The sequence below is a fragment of the Nothoprocta perdicaria genome, unplaced genomic scaffold (assembly GCF_003342845.1).
Source record: "Nothoprocta perdicaria isolate Ctin4 unplaced genomic scaffold, notPer1 scaffold_0, whole genome shotgun sequence".
Lineage (NCBI taxonomy): Eukaryota > Metazoa > Chordata > Aves > Tinamiformes > Tinamidae > Nothoprocta > Nothoprocta perdicaria.
The window spans coordinates 662,781-683,393 of NW_020454092.1; the positions used below are offsets into that span (position 1 = coordinate 662,781).

Below are 20,613 nucleotides of genomic sequence, written 5' to 3' on the forward strand. Positions count from 1 at the left end.
AAAAAAAAAAAAAAAACCAACAACAAAAGACAGAAAAAAACCACACACAAGAAAAATCACAACTGCTTCTAGATTTACAGAACTTGTTGAACTGATCTAATCTGTAAAATCATAGAATAGCCTGAGATTAAGAATTCACCTCAGGGGTTTCTTTTTGACAAATTTGTGCATTTTTTCATGTTTTTTGTTTGCTTGCTTTTACACTGCAGTATGTTCACAGTAACTAAGGCTGCAAAGAGCAGTAAAAAATCTGTATAGAAATGAGTTCATAGACCTGTGCACAAGGCAGCTGCACCACGAGATGTGCAAGGTTACTGCCTGGCCTGTGCTACTGAAATGGCAAAATGTAAGCTACAGCTCCGGGGAGAAATGCTCCATCAAACCCCATCACGTAGCTGCCTCTGAAGCACCATCTTTGTTCTTCACAGGATGGCTCAGGGTTTGTCACCAAAATATTCTACATCTGTGCATATCTATGTGCAATAAAAAACTCATTTTCTTGAAGGTGTTATTCTGTGTAATTCAAAGAGAGCTGCAGACAGGAGCTGGGCATTTTTTGAAAAGAAGCTGAGATTATTCTGTAAGGTTGTAGCTCCTAGTGAAGCCAACTGCATCCGTTTCTCCACAAGAGAGTAAGTGACCGCCAGGTGGGAGATTCCTCTTCACCTCTTAACAACCTGCACTCTGCTATTTTCTAGCAACAAGCAGAAACTGCCAAAGCTTTCAAGAAAAACAGCTACTTGATTTTTCATTTGCAAATTGTTAACCTTTTGTTTTAAACATTTATTTATTCCATTAAGGTTTTTAAGATAACAAGCCAATACTAAAGAACTTAGCCAGCATACTTGGCCACGTGTTACTTCTGTAGCTTTTGAGGTATTATCTTAATCTACGAGCCATTTTACAGTGATTCTTATATGATGAGAAGTCAACTGCAAAGCTACTCATCTGTAGATAGTTCACAACACAGAAACACCTTTACATCTAATTGAAGATGCCCCAAGTAGCTGTATCCATAACAAAGTAACTACAGGCTYTGGGAACTTGTCTAAGTTTTGACTAGAACTCAAAACATTTCCTTTTGAAGCTCTGGAAACAGAAAAATGTCATGATACAAGAGTAACGTGTTCCTATGTGATCATTTTCATACCAAATGTTATRAAATTGAAAAGATAGCATACGTTTTCCACAGTTTTGCTTTTTGTTTCATGTCTCAACTACAAAATCATAAACCAGTTGGTTAACTAGTTTCCTCCCTTGTCATTTTTAAATTAAGAAATGTGAAATGTAAACCAAGATAAATAAAAACTTACCTTCCACAGTAAGAATACCAATAGTGCAAGCATCAGTATTCCAGCGAGAATTGCCACTAAGATGATCCACCAAGGCACCCCTGTATAAAGTGCTACTGTTTTGGCAGGGAAGACAGTAACACGCACCTAAAGAAAACACAGGAAGATGATGGYGAGAGCATTTCAAAAGCCTCTCTGTTTATCTAATCCAAACCAGTGATTTTCTAGGAAAGACTGATCACATTTGAGTGTGCTAGTTAATTCTTTCCACATGACTAAAGGCATAAAGGATCRATAATTCAAAAGGCAGCTAAAGATGTAGCCTACAGCTCCTTTYGTTTCAAAATGTTTCATTTTCTCCACTCTTTCCCGGTCAGCTGGAAATGTGATCACCACAAGCACACGCAGTTGGCGCTGGATGCTGAGCCTACCTGTGCAACTTCATTTGTGAGTTTAACATTCTTAGCTGCAGCAGGAACGCTGATTGAAGCCCGAACAAGAATGTCTAGGTAGTTCATTTTGGAGTATTCCTGTTTCAAGAAAACCACAGGCACATCAGARACCGAACAGGAAGGAACTAGGATTCTCAAACACGGCAGGCGAGCAGACTTACTTCTAAGAAAGTGCTGTTCCACAGCCTGGAGCGCAGCACGATGGAGGCCTTGCTGTCCAAACCGTTCAGCGGGCACTTGATATCCACACAGCGCGCGTTCACGTTGCAGTCCTGCAATAACAGCTTGCTCACAAACCCCCCTCCCTGCAACGTGACTACAGAATCCCTAGGCGTTGAGGCTCTTTAATAATGTTAATTGGATGACATGCATCTTCTTTATGTGCAAGGAACAATTCTTCTTGGTTTTAAAGCAACGGGAAAATAGGATGGTGATACTTTAGTTAAATATAGGTAACTATACTAACTATACAGAAATGCTTCCCTATTCCTCTTTCATCAGAATATAAAATGGATGTATTTGAATGAATGTATTTGAAAATTAAGATGGAAACAAAGCAAAGTAGGATCCCTTATTGCACTCTGCAAAACTGACACAGCTCTATAAGGAGTGTAATATGCTTACCAGTGTCTTGTATTTTCTTTCTGAGAACAAAGAAAATGTTTTGCTGTCTATAATCTGCTTCTCTGCAACCTCACGTTTCCTCCTTGAGTTATGGGATTCCTCAAAAGAAAAAAAAAAAGTCTTGATGTTAGAATAGTTTAGTGCTATAGCTAGAGTAGTTCTCAGTTTATTCTGCAGAAGGGCATTTAGGCTCTTCTGTTGCGTGCTGGGATGCTTCAATGTACTAATTCATCAACATGAGAAAACTGGGTAACATACCGTAAGATGCAAATAATTGATTTCATTCTGGGGTTGACAGGAGACCTTTTCCAAGCCTTTGGAATCTATTTTCATCAAGTAAAGCAGCCATTTGCCATTACTAATTTCTTTTGGCCACTGAATGTCCAGAGAAGCTGTGCCAAATGTTTTAAGTGGTCGACCCAAATTAGTTACCTGTTGAAACAGACATTCTTTAAACTGTGAGATCTGGATTAAAGGGATTTTCTTTTCAAAAAGAAAGGTTCTTGACTTTGACAAGTTTTAAGCATTCGGCTAACAGGAAATTTAAAAGCTGCTGGAAGACAGTCTATAATACAGCATAAGGACAAACCRTACACTAAAAGCAGCACATTTGGACAGCAACTAGGATACAGCACATAAACATGTAAGGACGAAAATTCCACAACAAGTATGATAAGCCACAGATTTATAAAACGCAATTCTCATAGGAAACAGCACCAACTCTTCAGAGTTAACAAATCATTCAGTTGCAAAACTGAGAGGAATTTCAACTTTCAGAGGAACTCTGACATTTAAAGTCCTCTAGTAGCTTGGGAACTGTTTGACAACCTGGTTTTGCTTTCTTAGCATTACTGTTTTTGAGAGCAAGGTCAAAATAGATATTCTAACTGCTTCCACATTGCCTTAAATCATTTCTAACTTTTTGAATTATTTATAAAGAGAGAAACCATTAATTGATTAAAGGCATGAGTCACGTTACTCACTCTGAAGTCATACTCTATGAGGTTTCCAATATTGTCTTCAGACTTCATGGCGCTCTCGCCCCGGATGCTGCCTCCGAAGTAGACCTGCGAAGGGTTAGCCACGCTGGCCGCGTGCAGCAGGACACACAGAGAACAAGCAGGTTTAATGAAGGCAGCAGGAAGGTGCTTTGCCCTCCTGCCTCTCCCCCAACGCCCTCATTTGTTGTGCTACAAGCACTTACCCAGTGAGTGATAAAAGCAGTTCAATAACCACTTTAGCACTAGCAGTAATTGGAGTCGAATTAACTTGAGTGCTTGTTCTACAATGAAAAGGAAACAATCCTGTTTAATTTTACAATTTCAGCAGCTTTTACATTACTGTTAAATTGCCTTTATGAACCAAACAAATTAATTCAAAATGTTTTATAGTATTTATGGAAGCTCTGCAGGCATGCACATGCGCAGACTACCACCATCGCCCCACACACACCCCCCAAAATTTCTTACGTTTCCAACTTCAGATTAATGTCCAAGTCTGTGGTATCAACATTAACTTTAGAGGTACTTAAGATGAGATAAAAGGTTACCTAAACAAGAAAGAAAATCCATGCAATACGTAAATATTGTATAGAAAGTATTACTATATACAATATTACAGAAATACACCRTCATGTTCAAATACTAACAAAGACAGATCCAAATCAACGTCCCAGATCATAGAATACTTAAGGTTGGAAGGGACCTCCAGAGGTCATCTAGTCCACCCCCCTGCACACACAGAAACGTACGCAGATAGGACACCCATAAAATGTGGAAGAGTGCAGCTGGGAAGCAGGTTTTGTAACTTGAGTTAAACAGGCACAACTTACATTGGAATTTCTCTTGAAAGGATTTCCAAGCTCACACTCTGCTTGAGAGCCATTTTGGTTAGCACCACAGGTCAGCTGCTTTTCCTGAATTAATGGAACACATTTAGAAGTGAAAACAGGCTAAAATATTTTTAAATTTGAGTATATTYTCTCTTAAAAATACTTACAGGATAACCCTTCATCTCCCTGAAGGCAGAGTAAGTCAGACTATCTGGAAAAGTTGCAATTAGTTTAGCTTCATACGCATCTTCACCATCTTTCTGTGGATTTTTTGCATCAGATGGATTATTTGTCACTGTTATTTCCAGAGCAATATCCTTCTGATCTTTTAGAACAAGCACTGGCATGTCATTTTCACTACAGAAAGAGAATATACATATTTTTGTGCATTAGGAAAACAAAAGTACATAAAAGTTTTCTTCTTACTGAGATCTACCCAAATAGAATTCCTATTCCTACTACAATAAGATCATAAACAGAATTTTTTTTTTGTTTTGTTTTTATTTCACTGCAACAATGGCCAGCAGTTTACAGGTTAAGATTTACCAACCCACCTCTCAAGCAATTAAGAGTCTGTCATATTTCTGAACTAGCACTGACATCTCTGCCATCATGTTTAACAATAATGAATCCTCTCTGAACACACCTAGTGCCCCATTTAAGGTCTATGTGTTCCTGGCTTCCAGGCCAGACTGTGCTACGCACTGCTCCAGGCCAATTGCTTGTGGTCAGTAAACACACTTGGTTGGGGTTTATCCCTCCTCTCTAGGAGGTCTGGTCTTCCCAGAAGGAAAGACGAGATCAGGATTGTGTGTGTGTTTATAGGGAAACACCTTCTCTGTGCACTTCTCTGTAACTGCTTGTCTAAGGCTACTGCACTAACTCAAGTCATGCAGYTCTTTGGTACAATATTTGGCGTAATGTTTTGTCCTGTTTACTATCAAATTTGTTCTCAAAAGTGGTTACCAAGAGCAGAGGCAATAAATCATTGCAAAGCTGCTTTAGAACTTCTAAATCTCTAATGGTTAGAGATTTTTGGCCTAAGACCACGTGGTTATGGCCTCTTTGTATCCATACAATTCTGTGCCATCCACTTTCCTTCAACAGGCTGACCTGTGTCTGCGATCTGCGCCCTGACAGATCAGGCCTCCTGTAGCTAGACTGACACAGCCAGGCTCTTTAAGACAACAACAAAACTCTCTCCTAAAAGTCATCTTAAACTTCAATTTTAGCAATGCATCAGTCAAGGCTTACATTGGTAAATAGGTAAATCTGTCTTCATTTCCTTCTCTAGTACAAAATCGGTACTGAAGTTTTAGATTGCTGTGACATTCATTGTCTTCTCCACATCCTTCCTTCAAGAATTCCACCTAAATACAAACAAAGCATTTTTAATACARGCCAAATGATGGAAGGGAGGGAGCTTTTTTACAGGGTAAAAAAAGATGTTAGTCTGACTCCATTTCTGGCACAGGGAAGTCAGGAGAATTTTTCTGTGTGAGACATACAGACTACTGCTAGTAAATGAAAACCACAACTGTGATTAAAAGGCAAAGTTAGATAAAACTTGGTGGTTTGCCCTTCTACGTGAGAACTTCATCTCCCTGGAGGCAAAACTAGAGTAATAAAGGACCAAGTTCATAACAYTTACAAAACAAAACATAAACTGATAGTCCTAAGCCCAGTGCCACCAGTACTTCCTTTGATCATAATTTAGTTTTCTATATTCTCTAAAAATCAGCCACCACATAAAGTACTTATTTCTTGGAAACATGCTCAATGCTCTAAGGAAAGGCTTACTTTTGTGGTCTTTGTTTCCAATTCATCCGAGTTTAGGATTGGGATAAGATCCGGAAGGGCTCCTTCTTTCCTTACGGATGGCGAGCTAGACTCCAGSCCAGCAATTTTCACACTGACTGACACAGGGATGGGACGTAGCTTATCTTTAATTTTCTCCTGTCCAAATATTTTAAATGGCATAGTTAGTGCACAGTGTAGAGAAGAAGAGAAACCGAACACCAAACACACAGAATGTGTGTTCTAGCTTTTCACACACACTCTGTAACGCGTTCTGAAGCTAAATCTCTCTTGATATATTTTGCAATATTAAAACTATTCACTACAGGGAATTCCAGCATTTTGTAACAACATGCAAGAACACAAGGATCTTAAAACTACTACCTTCTTTTTTTCCTAGCTTCCTGGTGTGATATGTCTCACAGAAGAATTACTAAGAATAACAGAAAGTAACTCAGGCAGGAAAAATGCACATTACAGTATTAAAATGACACAATTCCTCCCTATTCCTTAGAGCCAGGCTTTTTATTCCCTGTAGCCATGAGGAATACTGGAGGGCAATAGAGAATTTCATCAGCTTTTGCAGCAATGTCTCCTTTCAGGGACAGCACAGCAACAAATCACAAAGTATGTGCAAAGCTTTCTTGTCCTGCCATTCATCCCCTCCAAAAGCTGTGTGTGAAAGCTCCTTTCCTCTCCACTCACACCATTAAATTCTACATCATCTACTTCCATGTCTTCCRACAGCTCTCAGATTTGGCATTAATTCCCTCTCCATTCTTCCAAATTAGGTCAGCTCTTTTGACCTGCAGGGTACACAGCAGGAGCTGAAGCTTCTATTCATGCTTTAGAAGAAGAGCTAGGGAAGGAAGCAACATGTGTGCAGGGAATGGCAAGGTGCTTATTTAGCTACAGTTGGTTTATAYTGCATGCAACTTTTCAATTATATATCAAAATACTGTGAGACCACAAGCAAAGCTGACCTTTGCTTCACATGTGTCCARTGAAGGAAAACCACTGTGCCTTACCTGCAGCACAAGCCTGGTCGACACACACTCTCTTGAATTCTGTCCCCTTAGCACTGTAGTTGCAGTAAACTGATCCGACAGATGGTCTTTAAACCGTACTCTAGAGGGCAGGCCTAACTGCCTTCTCTCATTTTCTGCTTCAAATGTGTAGCTGATCTCTAAAGGAAAGAATAAAGTATGTCACTATAATAATAATAGTGTTAATAAATAAATTAACCATGCCATGTTAATAAATAAATAATTTTTCCAGGTATGATGTTGCARTATTATCCTAGAAGACTGTTTCATCCAGTTTTAAAACTGTTTTCAGTAATTTATAAAGCCTTCTTCATCAACCAGTTTTGTCCCTTTCCGGCTGAGGATCCGATTCCTCACACATTCCTGCTGAGGGGGCTCCTGAAACAAATCCTCCTTTATCCCAACCTATCTCATTCCTGTGCCGGCATCCAGGACCAGCAGCAGGAGGTCAGCAGAGGGCTGAGATGCAAACTTGGCAAATACTCTGGCCCAGATATCCCCGATTCCTGTTTTGTTCCCATTCCTTCCTAAGCAGCTCGCGGGGTTTTGAGTTGCAGGGGCGCTGCGACCTCGCGCAGCGAGACGCGCAGCCCCGCAGAGCCGCGGAGCCCCGGCCGGGCTGCGCGAGGCTCCAGGTCCCTCGGGGCGCAGCGCCGCGCCCGGCCGGCTGCGCTGGGGCCGCCCCGAGCGGCCGCTGCCTCCGGAGCTGCAAGTGCCGCAGCGGCGCCGGGACACARCCCGGCCCTCGCGCGTCCTGCGGCTTTTGCAAGAACCCAAGGAACTACCCAGGAGACAGAGGATCCTACAGAGCATTCTGATCTGCACTAGCAGCAACTAATTAGCACACTGACAACTTAAGAGAAAAAAACAGATGACATTAAAAATGGTCCTTCACATTTTTCAATGCATTCCTAGTACAGGCTTCTAGGCATCTACCAAGAGAAAGAGTTCTGATTTCAGTTGCAAATTTCTACAAGGCTATTATGATGAGTACAGAACACTGGCTCCCATAAGACTCCCATAAGGAAATAATGTTTATTAATAGCATATGAAGATATTTTTAGAACTATTTTCTAAAGCAGCACTGACATGGAGAGTGTAAAATGATTCTCTCTCTGTGGTAGCCATTTGTTGACTGGTAAATATACCTAGAAAGCTTCAGTTTTGAATGAAAGCTTCTGATTTTTCTACCCACAGAACTGAGCTTAGTCACATACTAGAATTTATTTACATGACCCTTTACTTTTCTATAAAGACAGACACTGCAATAGCTGATTTTAAATGTGACAGAGTTTAAAGAAGTCACTGTAATTCAAGTACAGTTCCACGATCATCTCTAAAAAGTATTTGACAAATAGATGAAAAATATTAATCTCAAAACTTACTTATTCCTGGATTTAAATTTCTAGGATTTGCAGTATATTGAAAACAGGCTCTCACATCCATCCTGTAAAAAGTGTCAAAAACTTAGAGTTAAGCAAGGCCCAAGTGACTGAAAACATTTCATAGTCCACTGACGTTAGCAGTCTTAACCCTGTGGTGCTCATGTTACAACAGTCTTTTGCTACCTCCTAATCTGAATTGCAAAACAAGGAAAAAATTTAGTCTACAATTAGAAAAAAATATTTTCTTTTATTTGCTCTTACTTTTCTACTTTGATCAGAAAGCCATTCAAGTTAAGACACTGTGAATGTTAAAATTTTAGAGGTCAGAGAGTAAGTTCATTTAAGTGGCAAACAGTGACATTCATTTTCAAATTGGACAGTGTGAATAAAATATATTCCACCATATAGATAACTAGCACATTTGTCACAGTGCATTTAAAAGGTCAAAATGATAACATGGGTATATCTGTTTAATCTGCTTGACTCATGTCCACTCACAATAGCATCAGCACTGATGGAGCAAATTTTGAAAACAAAGCTTAATGCCACCAACTCTTATGATACAATGGTAATATTTTTTAAAAATCTTACTGTATTTCACTAGGTTCCTCAGAGGTCTTCTTCTTTAGATCAATTCTGTCAGGATTTACTGTAATGCTTTTCTTAATGCTTATAACAGGCCGAGATCTGAGGGAGGGGAGCCAACAGGTAAAAATGAAAGAAAAGTCTCTGTTAAGATTAATGAAATAATTCTTTTTGTCATTTATACCTGCACCAACTTGCCTTGAGGGCATTTGTTGCAGTTCAGAAATGCAAGGAGCAGCCCTGCAAACAGCTAGCAGCCAAACCCAGCTATTTAAAGTTATGCAAAGCAAGTCACAAAAAACAGCTATACAATTGGCATATTCCTGCCTGCCAGAGGAATGGAGGACATTAACACAATGTTGTGGGTGTCATTCCAGGCACCACAGACATGAAAACCCAAGAACTCGAGCCCACAGGAGCCGTGGTTCAGGCCGGGAGCAGCCTGTGGACACGCTGGGCGCTCGGCCGGCCGCCTGGGGAAAGCCGCGCTTCCGTTTCCTGGCTCCTCTCTGCACCCAAGTGTCCCTCAAACCGCAGCCTCCCAACGCTGCTTTTCCTCTCCCTTTCGGAAGGGACCAGGAAAGACAGATGATATGAATGAATTAGCTGATGCTGCTCTTACACAAGTACCTAAGGGTTGTTTTTAAACCTCATCCTTTTTTTCTAAGCAGATTTCTTTTAGCAGGTCATCCTTTTACAGTTCATCAACAAAAAGCTTTGCGTTCTCATTTTCTTTTAGAGGCTTTTGTACTGTCCTTAGCAGCAAACAGCTAATGCTCCTTTCAATTACTACTGGTAAAAAAAGTCCACAGCTTCATCCTGGTTCATCCCTAACTAAGGCACATGCTGAGGAGTCTGCAGGGCTCCCTCGGGGCTGCTTTATGGACCTTGCTGGATCCTCAGCTAAGAACAGCAGCCTCTGTTTTTCTTCCACAAAGTGGAAGTAAATTTATGGAATAGCAACAAACAAAAGCTCTAGCTCAGAACAATCCATGGGTGCTTTTCTCCCATTATTTTTAACCTTTGTAAGGAAATATATTCCAGGCAAACAGCTCTTTTGTCATTGCCAAGCAGTTTGTTTTTAAAAGTGATGAAAATAACATATTGGTGCGATTAGTTACAGTCCTACAAAAATATACCTGAACACAGATACAGAATCTGAGAGAGAACCAACAGCAATATCAGGGTAGGAATTTTTATCCAGGTCCATGTTTCCAGCAATAGAATAACCAAAGAAATTGGTGCCGGTTTTTTCACCATCAAGAATCTAAAGAACAAACAGATTGTTGGGATTAGGACATCCAAAAGCTGTAATAGTGAAATACTTGCAAGTGATCATCACTGTTTTATGCATTCAGGTAAATGACTCTGAAATGCCACCATCATTTTCTTTCCTTCTAAAAACTTACTTTACAATAGYGATGAGCCAGAAATTAGTAGTTTGTGTCTATCTTTTGCCTAGCTTATCTTTATTTATAGGATTTATATAGCACAGGCACTTCAAACGGGAGAAGCAAGTGATTAATTCCTTCCACACTTGCCAGCTAACCGGAACGGTCTTCTAGGAAAAAAAGCCCCTTTCTTTTCGCGCGCGCGGGGCCAGGGCCGCACGTCCCCCGGCCCGCTGGCCTCTCCGCGCACGAGCGCCGCGAAGGGGCCGCACGTTAAAACGCCCCGTCCCCAATCCCCGAGGCCAGCAGTGCGCTCGGACCCGAGGCCCCTAACTCTTCTGCACACCCCTCATGCCACTAACTGCAACGGAAAACGCCAGGAAGGATAATCCCACCCTGCCTACAGTGTATTAGAGTATCAAGACTACAGTAAAGGTTGGTTATTTACCTGTGCTGGTTTTGTATTTATTCCGTTCTTGGATCCATGATATATGTAAACTTTGCCAAAACCATCATATGGAGCCCCTACTGCAATATCTGTTGAAAATAAATGGAGGTGTCTAAAAGAATTCTCTTTTTTCAGCTTTCAGTGTTGATAATTAATACGTTCCAAGTCTGCCGTTAGCAAAAATGCCACATACATTCCCACTGTAATTGTTCTGCACTCACCTGGAAAGCCATCCTGATTAACGTCCCCAACATTTTCAACTGCAAGACCGAACATCGAGTCAGTGGTTCCATTTAAGCGAATAGGTTTTACCCCTTCCCATTTGCCTTGCTGGTTCATGTAAATATACACAGCACCACCAATATCGCCACTTCTGTCAAAATACTGTGGGGCTCCAACAACAATGTCTTGCCACCTTAAAATGAAAGAAAAGAAACACTTGTTGGTACAGAATTGTGACTGAAAATACTTGATAACAACTACAGGCTCAAGGTCAATGAGCCAAACAGCTGCTAAGGGTCATTAAAAAAGACCTACGGCTGACTTGGTCACAGGAGCTAACAACAGCTCCACTGGCATCAGAAACTGATTATTCTCTCTTTGGGACATTTAAGAATCTTCTTGGGTTTTTTTTGGGTATAAAATTTGTTTCTCAATGCTTTGTTTATACCAACTTTTTAAGCTAAAAAAACCCTCTCAATACTAATTGTTTATAGGCATTTTGCATCTAAGATCTCTGAAGTAAATCAATAACCCTTGCAGTAAAATGGAGGGTTTCCTGGAGAGAGAATCCGTTCTCCAAGATGTTCACCTTTTCCTCCAGCAAGATAAGGGAGGCAGGACTTGACCCTCCATGTGTTTCTAATGCAAAATGTGTTTCTAATGTGCAAGCCAAAGCAATCTTTCTTTGCAGAGGCAGCCCGAGCGAACCGAGGGCCATACCCATCACTGTTGAGGTCCACAACAGCAACGTCATAACCGAAGGAAGAGGCCAGCCCTTCTCCCTCAAACATGTGCTCCAGGGAAAGGGCTCTCTGATTCTTCTCTTTTTTCAGGAGAACGACTGCCCCACTGTGGTTGGCTCTGGGCGCGCCAGACACRAAAGTCATCTCATCTTGGGAGACAATTCCTTTACCAGAGTCCAAAGAGAAACCTTCAGAAAAGAAAAARAAATGTAAATAAAGGCTTGTACTGTTATCAACAAAAATAAATTCCCCTACTATATTGAAGTGGTTTATTGGATCCAAGTTTTGTCCCAAGCAAGCCTGCACTGATACATATAAATATTTTCCACACCAATTATATTGGTACCAGTTTCCTGCTCACTCAGCTCTATCTKTTGCAGACACCAAATACCAGATTTTTACTTTTTTTAAAAATGCTTGCAAATGCCTAAGGTTACCATTTCAATATAGCTTGAGTACTTCCCTGACAAATGGTAAGACTTTGTTGAATGGCATTCTATTAAGCATGCAAAACATACTGTACAAGCATTGTATTTTATGTCGATGACGTAGACAGTATTTGAGAATCATCTTATACAGTAATGGTGAAATTGATTTTATTTAATGTACCTTTAAAGAAAGTTCAAATGAATTTATTAAGTATTCTTTATAAAAGTTAATAGAATAAAAAAATCCTTGAAACAGTAAGTTAGAAGTAAGCATTAGAAGTAAATATGGTGTAAACTAACATATCCAATAAAACCCAAAGTAAGAAAATATGTGTAGTGTAAGGAAGTAATCTCCCTTCTGAAACATTTCACCACTACCATTCCAATTCTCAATTACAGCAGTGCACAATGAAACAGAGTTTCAGAAAAATTCAGTAAGAATTCAGTAAGAACTCCAATTTGGGGGCAGGAGGAGAGGGTTGGAGAGATGCATCACAAATCAGTGCTTTTCCAAACGCATCTGAAGTTGCAAGTTACTCTTCCTCTGAAGCCCTGTTGTGACATGCTTTTACTTGCAAGGAGTTTGGAAAGAAGGGCGGGGGAAATGTCATGTCCGAGGTCTGGCGCTGATGCCTGAGCAGAGCTGCCCACAAACCTAGGTAGCTATTCATCGCTACGTCCACCGGCCTGGCCACCTGTACGTGGGGAGGCAAGGTTTTGTACACAAACTGGTCTGGGTGAGTATCAGACACAGCTGTCAGAAAGAGAAGACCTGTAAACACATGAGTGAGACATTAAAGAACAAAAGAAATTGCAGTTCAGCACAGTAACGAGCTGTGCGCATCCTGCCTGCCTGACCATGGGTAGCAGCCACGGCAGCGGACACCCAGCTTGCACAGTTGTTTAGACTCTAATAAATTCAACAGGGGCCTCCATGTTTAGGAGACTCTAACTATTTTAAAATAAACACTACATTTATTGAGATTGCAATGTAAATATAGTCCTGCTCTGTTCACAGCAAAGACAACTCCTTCCACAGCACTCTTCTCCCTACTGTTTCACTAGAAAAGGCTAGGAGCTTGTTAACATATTCACAGAAGGGTTAMGGTTGGAAGGGACCTCTAGAGATCATCTAGTCCAACCTCCCTGCTCGAGCAGGGAGGCACAGGGCAGCATCCAGGTGGGTTTGGAAGACCTCTAGAGAAGGAGACTCCACAACCTCCCTGGGCAGACTGTTYCAGGGCTCTGTGTCCCTCACAGTAAATAAGTTCTTCCTCACATTGAGATTGAAMTTCCTGTGTTGCAACTTAGTTTCTATCATTTTTCTTCTCTCTTCATGCTAATGAATTTTTCTTCATTAGCATGTTTCTATCCTTTCTCTTGCTAGTAATTGCTACTTACATTTAACTGCTGTTTATGCTCTSTTTCTTCTAACAAATACCTAGCTGGCTCTCTTTTGAGACTGCTTTTTTTCTTTAATATTAGCAATGCCCTTCCCATCTGTTCAACTTTCCATCACTAACATCTARATTCCAGTTTTAAATCACCAACAAACTATTTGCTGCAGATGCCTGTTGATGCACTGGATCGATATACCACAGCAGTCGGCACTAGAGCAGGAACATGCGACCACTTGGCACTCTGGGTCTTCTTAAAAACACAGCGAAGCTTTTGCTCTGCACCAGCTTCCTCATCTTGCTGACCTACAGTAATGGCCACTAGGCTAAGGACACCCTGCCTTCGTGTTTGCAGAAAGCCCAAGAGACTCTCCTCACTCAGCACACACGTGCACTCAACCTTACAACATAAACACTGCTCGCATTGCAATATTTTAAAAGACATTTAAATCCAAACATTGCATGTGATTTAAGACAGCCTGTAAAGAGGCTACTGATGTTTTAAAAACCCTAGAAGAGGAAAGCTTGCACTCACCTAGCGGGAAAGAGAAACTGCGCTCTGAACAGCCGGCAATGCAGATGGGGCGATACCGCATGGCAGGGGCCTTGGCCCTGAGGACAGAACTTACCATTGGAGCCCCTGCACCCACTCCCTGGGGATGCCTGGGTGCTGACCACAGCTCCTGATTGTCTCATTAACATTAGCAGCTCTCACCAACTCACACTGGCCCATAAATGGGACGTAGGATGTGAACAGCCCAGAATAGGTAACATTTTGCAGGGTTCATAAACGAAACACTTTTTACTCCCATTTCATATTATTGCACCASACTGAGATCACAGATGTGTAAGAAGCCTATAGAGATTTACCATATGTGCTTAATCCTACCTAAATAACTGTTAGCTGGAACAGGAACTAGATTCTTATCTTGGCGGCTCTCATCACCAACTTCATAAGGGCCATCATCAAAGATACCCAGATCATAAAATGTCTGATTCTTTTGTTCTGCACGAACCACCCCTAAAGAAATGAAATGATAAAATAAAAACAAATGAATGGCAAGGAAAATAAAATAGATAAATGGTTCCTGGCTAATGTCACGATTAATGAGATAGCAACACTACTTAAATGGAGACAAATGTAGACTAGCAAACAGGAAGAAACAATTTTGAAAAGATAATGAATTTTTAAGTTCTAGCTATATGCCAGAATCTCATTATATTTTAGACAGACACCATGCAACAGGTGGAAAAATATGGGATATGAGCAAAATTCTCAAAAGCACAAACACGCTTGGTCATGAATCACCCTCCTCCACACACCTTCATCTCATACAGCCTAAGTTAAAAGGGAGGTAAATGCCTAAGATTACAAAAAAGGAAATCATATAATAGCTGTTCAATTAGGACAAACACTTGTGATGTATTTTTGAAAACATTACCTAAGGGCAAAAGAGTGATAGCTCAATATAGTGGGTGCTTCCCTTTTATTGACAGGCATATTTAACAATTTGGTGAGCACAAACATGCTTGCCCATGATATGACAGAGTGCTCTTACGACTGATACACTGACATAGCAGCTCTCTGCAATTAAGGTAAAGCAGGAACTCCCAACTCAATATGCTGTTTCAGCTTGGTCAGATTTTGTTGACAGAAACAGGGATGTGGAAGATTAAGTTTTCACAAAAATACACCTTGTACCAGAGCTTAACTTAAAGATTTTGCATGGTTCATATGGCAGATGTAGGTTTGCAAAGGAAAAAAAAAATGTTAACGGGTCAAGGATCAGATGTTCTAAAGAGAAGGAGAGAAGTATTTACAGTTGTTGGTGTAATGAAGTGCAAAGGGAAACAAAATCACTCTAAAGAAGAGAGAGACAGGCCTGGCCATTTAGCTGCCTTTTCGCTGGGATAAACCAGTGAAGAAAAAAAAAAATCTTGTGAGAGTCCTTGTGGCTTTTACTGATATGAACTATTCATGGAATTTTACTCAAGGAAAAAAGGGGGKTTTTTTTAATTAATTAATTAAATTCAGTTATCTTCTTTAAATCCTCCAGTATTGGATTTGGAAATACTACTTTCCACACATTTCTCAAGAGACTATTATAAGATAAACAAAGATGTCAGTGCAAGTGTTTAACATTTGCTCAAATGATAATAAAAATAAACTTAGGTTTTTTTTATGTAGTTTAAATTAGTTCAAATAAATTTAGAATAATAATAACTTGTTCCAGGGTAAAAGTCTCAGAACAAATACATGAAATTAAGCCTAATATAAGAAAAAAATACATAGATGTGTGCAAAGTCCTGTTAACCATTCATAAGTAGTCCCCCAAAAATATTTAAGAGAATTTAACTAAATATTTGTGATATAAGAGCATAGCATGTTGTGAAAATAGGGTAAAATATTCCTCATTAGGTCTCCATTATGTTTATTCCCCCAAAACTTTTTAAAAAAGCTTTATTCCCCTAAAAAACATTTGAGACAAATGCAGGATATGCAGGTGTACAGGTTGGCAGGATGGCAGACAGGTCCTACCTTTCCAGTTGTAAGTGCCTGGGGCCCCGAACACAATATAATGATAGTCCTTGGTAAAAGTAGCAGCAACGCCCTGCTGGCAGGAGCCAAACTTCTCGTGGCCTCGTAGGCGGCCATCACAGAAACTCCACACCCCGTTGTCCATGTCGTCCTTGATGGTGAGGTCCTGGCTCAGCACATAGCACCTCCCGATGATGTCCCGGGTCTCCTGCACCGTGTTTACGTACTGCCTTTTCTCATAGCGATGGGCGCAGGTCTGCAAGGCAGAGGGGACGTCAGGGAGGCTTGCTGGAGGCTGCACGCAAGCCAGCAGAGCGGCGGCGGGTCTCCCGAAACAATGCTTTGTGCTGGCAATACACTACGTCTCCCTGTGGACATATCTGTGGTGTAATGCAGAGTCTTGTATACCCCATGGGATATATATAGGAATAGTTAGGCATCTATGGGTACATTTCACAGCAATTAATTTTCTGGATGTCAGGGTTCTTTCTGTCTGCCCTTTCTCCACTCTCCCTGTGAGCTTTGACAGACTGGAGCAAGTCATTACTGCCTCTGCTATCCTGAAGTAACTCCAGAGACACCCTGAAGCAACCTGCATCCAGCTCTGGAAGCAGGGAGCTTCAAAGGGATAACCTGCAAGAATACAACTACAAGGGAAAGCTCCACTGCACACCCTTGTCAGGATAAAGCTGGCATCCTGCGACACCATGAGAGSCAAACTTAATTCAGCAGGAGCTCTTAACCTAAGAGATGGATAACTAACTAACTAGTTACCAGCTAACGTTCTCTGGTAACTCCTCAAAGCTGCTTCTCTCCATATGGTATGAAATAACAACTTGCATCAAGTTCTTAGTACAAGGTCTTATTGTATCGTGCTTTTCCTCCCAATGAAACAGTCAGATTACATTACTGCACAGAACCAATTCAGTCAAAGTCTGGGGTGAAAGTCAAAGTGAGGGGGATCTTCTCAGACAACAGGCTCTTGTCAGTCTGACACTTTTAGAAACCTTATTATTTTTCACTGTCTTTGTAGAAAATCATACTTAAAAATAAACAAATAAATGCATATACTAAGAAAATAACTGCACATTCTAGACTGATACCAAGATTATAAAGACAGGCTAAGTCAGATTTAGAAAAGTATTTTAAAATTYATAATCTCAGGTGTCCCATTTTGCTAGGGAAACATCTCAGCCTGTGACTATAAGAAACTGCAATCCATCCTGAAAAAGGCAGCTAGCTTTTAGAAAGCTGCATAGAAACAAGGAACATTCAGAACATTTACCGTGAGTTCAAAATATTGTTGTAAGTTAGTCCTACAGACTTACCACCACGTTTCCTCCCGGCCCCTGACTCTGGACAGTTACCCCCATCCATTGATCTTCTTTACTCTCCATCCTTGGATCAGCTGCAGAATGTCACAATTCAGCTTCAATATCAACAGTTAACTTTTATTTATTTATTTATTAAGTCTCTGTGAGAACAGCACACACAAACAGTTCACACCATACACAAAGCAGTCTGTAGGTGGCAGTGTCTACATACTTTATGACTGCCAAGATCCCTTTTATAAAACATTTCTAGCATGTTATTTTGTATCACATCATTAGTTTATTAAATAATGTAGAAGCATTCAAATCTACCAAGCTTCCAGCATCTCCTGATACCTTAGCAATTCAATGACAATTTGTTGCAATGAAAAAAAAAAAAAAAAAAAAGTTTTGTATGAATTCATAAAAGTAACTGTGTGATATATTTAGTGTGTGAAGGACCACACCAGATGAGCAAACTAGACACCTGTTTGAACCCAAAACAAAACCAGTGGAAAAGACTTACTGTCTTCATCAAACACGACCCGTGTACAGCGTGAGCTYGCAGACGCAATGTCGCAGCTGTACAGCCCTCCTGTTCTGTTGGCTTGTTGGGACGGAAAAGCCTTTTCTCGAGGGGCTCCAACCAGCAATCTGTTGGGAAAGGAAAATAATTTTAAAAGACTTGCAAAAGTGATTGAAAACAGAAGACAACAACAACAAAATCAGAGGGCATTCTGATCATATTGCTCAAGGTTTGACAGGCAAGCATTTGAAGCAAGATAAATAGCACATCATGCTGCTAYTCCTCTTTATAAGCAAAATAAATGAACTTTCTCCTCCAAAAACTGCCTTCACTAAAGCAGCACTAGAGGGGCACACACCTCAAACATCAGATCCCTGAACTGATGCTGACTTCGGGCAGTCTCTGCTTCCCCTCTGCTCCCCTGCCCAAAGAGCCCATCCCGCAGCTGCAGGGTTTGCCCTCCAGCAAACTCACAAAGAGGGGCCATTCCCACAGGCAGCTTTGTTCCCCCTTCCAGGCATTGCCAGGAGCAACCCTCTGCTCCAGCAGATGTGCAGATTCATATTTTAAGTCCTGAATAAAGCACGTTTTTCTCTCCCCTCTCAGCATTACAAGATCACCCAGAGAAACAGTCATTGGCTAAACAAGGGTTTTCAGGAAAACAGAARCCTGGGTCCCTTTTCCCAGCTGTCACATCCCTGCAAAGCGCAGGCCRCTAGGAAGGTCACTAGCTGGCATCAGGGCCGTGCAGCACGGCGTGCAGCGGGCAAGGCAACACGAAGGCGTGGCGGAGCTGCAGGAAGGCGCCCGCAGGACACRCACCAAGGGCAGCGGGGCCGCTCCACGCTGCCAGCCCCAGCAAAGGGCACCGCTGCAGGGCAGAGCTGTGGGCCCCGCCGCGCCAGGAGGTGCCAGGGAGGACTCGGGCTCTCTTTAAGGCTTCAGCCGCAGCGACTGCCTCGGGAACGGGGCTTTGCTGTGAGCTGCTCCCCAGGGCTTCCCCTGCAGCCTCYCGAAACGCGCTTACAAACTTAGCAAGAGCAGAACTTGCTTTTGTTCATACCTAACAAACACCAGCTTGATCACGTAAGCTTAATACATGGATTTCCACTATTAAGCAAACTATTACTTGAGGTCAATTTCATATGAGTGGAAATTAGTATTATCTATTATGAAAAAACACATTGTTGAAAGACAAAAGTGTGTTGGGAGAGAAAATGAGTTTTCACTGATTTTATATAAATACATTCTTCAAAAATCCACAATCTGACCTGCTGAGAACTACAGCCTTTTGCAAAACACTTGCTTTTGACTGATCCCTACACAAAAACCAGTGTGTTCTGTTCCAAATCGTCACCTTCTCTTCCCCCTACGTAGCCAGGCGTTTCATTCACAGCAGTCATCCCAAGAGCTGCTAAGCCAAACAGCCTGCTTTTAGAAATGCCATTAATAACTTGACTTGCTAATTCTAGCAACAGGGACTTAACACCGATCTCGGAAGAGTGATTCTTTCACCTCCTTCCCTCCCCCCAAAAAAGTTTCTGAGCTAATTCTAGTATGGGAATAAATAGGTTTTCTCCTCAGTTCTGTTATCCTCCAGGAAAAGACAGATGAGTTTTTTAATATTTGCAACCAGATATTTTAAAGAGCAGATGTCCTGATTTCCTAACTCACAGAGGTTTCTATTATTTCTACTTTTTCTTCCAAAAYTTGTAAAAAAATAAATGAACTTGAAGAAATATTTCAGTTCTGCAAGACAGAATGTCAAAACAAAAGACTTCTGATCAGACTAGTGCCAGTGAAATTCAGTGACTCCAGCTCACCACCTGTCTGTACACGACTGCCTGCAATGGTGCCAGATCAAGAAAACAACGACGCTCTTCCCTTCTATGGGATAGCTGGATTACAGCCTCTCCCCAGCTGAATTCTATCTTTTACGACACACCGTGCTGATGTGTCCATAATCGTGGCCATGATTCAGCCAGCGGGTGCTGAGGCATCAAGGAATGAGCAGCTTAGCCAAGAGCAGCAAATGAAAAGAGGTGTCACTTGACCTAAAATTCCCACAACAAGCAACGACATCTCAAACAGATACTTGTAAAGGACAAACAGATGAAAAACACACTGGTTAAGTCTGCTAAGGAAAAGTTTCAGTTAGAGTCAAYCTGATCTCAGAAGAAATATTTTATCTTAGGTATTTCCTAAACCGTATCTCAATTTTTCCTAAATTCTTTTTCGCTGGTAAAAAAAGAATTATTTTGAAGGAGACTTACATAAAATCCTCCAATCTTCAAAAAAGTTTTGTCAGAAGCTCTGTCTTTAGTCCCTGAGGCTCATGAAAACCTCTGCAGTCCTGCTAGGTTCACTGCTGCTGGACAATGCCCYGAGCCTTGCTGCACACGCAGGACAATGAAGCAGCTGGACGTGTTCGGAATGGGCCCTTGTAAGGGATTAAATCCATTCAGGTAGAGGCAATGGTATATACTGAAATGTATTTTCAAGCGTTAGCCAAAGAGGTAATAAAACAGGAGGAGCCCATCTACATTGTTTTACTTATCTATCTGCCAGAAAGGCCATGGCAGAGTAGACTAAATCCT

General features: G+C 41.1%; 1 protein-coding gene across 2 annotated transcripts in view; it reads right to left on the bottom strand.

Moving 5' to 3' along the window:
* The window catches only part of ITGA6 (integrin subunit alpha 6), a 41,839-nt gene that overhangs the window by 3,912 nt on the left and 17,314 nt on the right, over positions 1-20,613 (bottom strand). For both annotated transcript variants that reach the window (XM_026043533.1, XM_026043460.1), the window contains exons 2-24: positions 18,017-18,144; positions 17,509-17,588; positions 16,181-16,436; positions 14,531-14,662; positions 11,794-12,004; positions 11,073-11,266; positions 10,852-10,940; positions 10,152-10,279; positions 9,019-9,114; positions 8,428-8,489; positions 7,025-7,182; positions 6,000-6,155; positions 5,454-5,569; positions 4,367-4,556; positions 4,200-4,283; positions 3,838-3,917; positions 3,573-3,650; positions 3,352-3,454; positions 2,627-2,800; positions 2,369-2,467; positions 1,906-2,016; positions 1,724-1,822; positions 1,314-1,439 (exon numbers count right to left, since the gene is read on the bottom strand). In XM_026043533.1, the coding sequence (XP_025899318.1) occupies positions 1,314-1,439; positions 1,724-1,822; positions 1,906-2,016; positions 2,369-2,467; positions 2,627-2,800; positions 3,352-3,454; positions 3,573-3,650; positions 3,838-3,917; positions 4,200-4,283; positions 4,367-4,556; positions 5,454-5,569; positions 6,000-6,155; positions 7,025-7,182; positions 8,428-8,489; positions 9,019-9,114; positions 10,152-10,279; positions 10,852-10,940; positions 11,073-11,266; positions 11,794-12,004; positions 14,531-14,662; positions 16,181-16,436; positions 17,509-17,588; positions 18,017-18,144 (2,950 nt within the window). The remainder of the gene's footprint in view (positions 1-1,313; positions 1,440-1,723; positions 1,823-1,905; positions 2,017-2,368; positions 2,468-2,626; positions 2,801-3,351; positions 3,455-3,572; positions 3,651-3,837; positions 3,918-4,199; positions 4,284-4,366; positions 4,557-5,453; positions 5,570-5,999; positions 6,156-7,024; positions 7,183-8,427; positions 8,490-9,018; positions 9,115-10,151; positions 10,280-10,851; positions 10,941-11,072; positions 11,267-11,793; positions 12,005-14,530; positions 14,663-16,180; positions 16,437-17,508; positions 17,589-18,016; positions 18,145-20,613) is intronic.